General features: G+C 43.1%; 1 protein-coding gene across 1 annotated transcript; it reads right to left on the reverse strand.

The window, feature by feature from the left end:
* Window positions 1-756: 756 nt before the first annotated feature.
* On the reverse strand, window positions 757-1692 carry LOC105554989 (olfactory receptor 8B12-like). Its single transcript, XM_012001663.1, has one exon. The coding sequence runs from the start codon at window positions 1690-1692 to the stop codon at window positions 757-759; it is 936 nt and encodes a 311-aa protein (XP_011857053.1).
* Window positions 1693-2042: the final 350 nt, after the last annotated feature.

Genomic DNA, 2042 nt, shown 5'->3' on the forward strand with positions numbered 1-2042 from the left:
CCCAACATCCTCACATCCTTTCGAATTTTAAATCTCTCCCTTGGAAGTTCTAAACCATTAAACTAGTTCTAAACCCTAGGGTTCCACTCACCAAGTCAGTGGGCCCCACGCTTACTTCTATATGAAACCTAACATACTTCCCACTTACACATTATAAAATTCATCAAACACTGATCTTGTCATTTTGCCAAGACCACCTCAACAAAACGTTTCACCTCCTACGTTCTTGCAAAAAGTGATACATTAAAATTATCCTGTGAAAAATAGCATGAAATTACTGTGAATATATTTAGAATTTAAATTGGTTAGGTCAACTAGCATGTGAAATGAAATCTTCCAAAAAGAGATGAGACAATGAAGAATAGCATAAAGGAAAACAATGTGGATTGGGATTCAAGCTGGGATTCCAGTCCCAGGTCTGGCACTAGGTAATTTTATGTTCCTGGGCAAATATACAAATACTTCTGAGCCTCCAATGTGTGGTGTATTATATAAAGGGGAAAGATAAAATTATTCCTAAGCCCCATTCAACACTGAATATTCCATAGGTGTAGAAGTTTCTTCATAAAACAGGGAAGAGATGGGGGTGAGGGTGGGAAGAATAAATCCACTCGGAAAAGAAAGTTAAAATTTTCTCTGTATACAGGATGGAAAGCACTGGAATCTTAGATTCTTCATTGAAAAAAAAATCATCACAAAAACAATCTGATTTTTAAAAATCCTAGTATCTCTTTTCTCAGTTTCTAAAATTTTTTTTCAAGAAAAGCTTATTCCGGAAAAGGTTCTCTTCAGGGCAAGTTTGACATCCCTATTCCTCAGGCTATAGATTAATGGGTTAAACATGGGCACCACAATGGTATAGAACAGGGAGGACACTTTCCCCTGGTCCAGGGGCAAAATGGAAGGGGGTTTGAGGTACATAAAAGCTCCTGACCCAAAGAAAAGAGAAACTGCAATTATGTGGGAGCTGCAGGTACTGAAGGCTTTAGACCTGCCCTCAGCAGAACTAATGCAGAGAATGCTGGAAAGAATAAAACCATAAGAGATAAAAATGGCAACAATGGGCACCCCAATGCCAATGGTCACAACAATAAAGATGACCAGGACATTTATGTAAGAGCCGTTACAGGAGAGCTCAAGAAGGGGAAGGATGTCACACATGTAGTGATTGACAAGGTTATCTGCACAAAAGGTAAGAAACACTATATTTCCTGTATGAGCCACAGCCCCAAAAACCCCCATCCCGTAGACACCCAACAAAAGGAGCAAACACGCCTGGGGAGACATGGTGACCGTGTACAACAGTGGGTTACAGATGGCCACGTAGCGGTCATACGCCATCGCTGACAGGATGAAGGACTCAGAAAAGACAAAGAAACAGAAGAAGAAGAGCTGAGTCATACACCCTGTGAAGGAAATAATATTCTTCCTTGAGACAAAACTCATCAGCATTTTGGGAATGATGGCAGTAGAGAAACTAAAATCTATGAGGGACAAGTTGAAGAGGAAAAAGTACATGGGAATATGCAGGTGAGAGTTGAGCCCTGTCAGGGTTATCAAGCCCAGGTTCCCCACCACCGTGACCATGTAGAAACCTAGAAACAGGAGGAAGAGGGGGATCTGGAGTCCCGGCTGGTCGGTTAAGCCTGCGAGGATAAACTCTGTCACAGAGGAGGAGTTCTCGGCAGCCATTCTCTTCTAGGAAGAGCTGTGAAGGAAAAAGTCACTGAGAGAACAAGAGAGAATCCTCCCCTTCTTAAGAATGACATCGGAGCAGAGAGATTATTGAACTTCAAGAAGGTATTTCCTCATTCCCTTGTCTCTGCTTTCACCTTCCCCAAGTGCCTTTAGCCATCCTAGTAACTGTCTGAGGGTGACATTTGCAGAGTGAAGGCTGATGTGACTAAGGAGACAGTCAGCAGAGTTGTGCTGGGGCAACCCTCCAACCCTCGCCGTGGCCCTCTCGCTGTGTACTTCATTCCCTCTACAGCCCCTGATCAAGTAGGTAAAACCGGCGGCCCTTCTCCGGAGAGGTGGGAACC

This window comes from Mandrillus leucophaeus, unplaced genomic scaffold (assembly GCF_000951045.1).
Source record: "Mandrillus leucophaeus isolate KB7577 unplaced genomic scaffold, Mleu.le_1.0 Scaffold669, whole genome shotgun sequence".
NCBI classification, from domain to species: Eukaryota; Metazoa; Chordata; class Mammalia; order Primates; family Cercopithecidae; genus Mandrillus; species Mandrillus leucophaeus.

Bases quoted from the DNA above. Each gene is read 5' to 3' on its own strand.
- LOC105554989 (XM_012001663.1), bottom strand. From the start codon at position 1,692: ATGGCTGCCGAGAACTCCTCCTCTGTGACAGAGTTTATCCTCGCAGGC.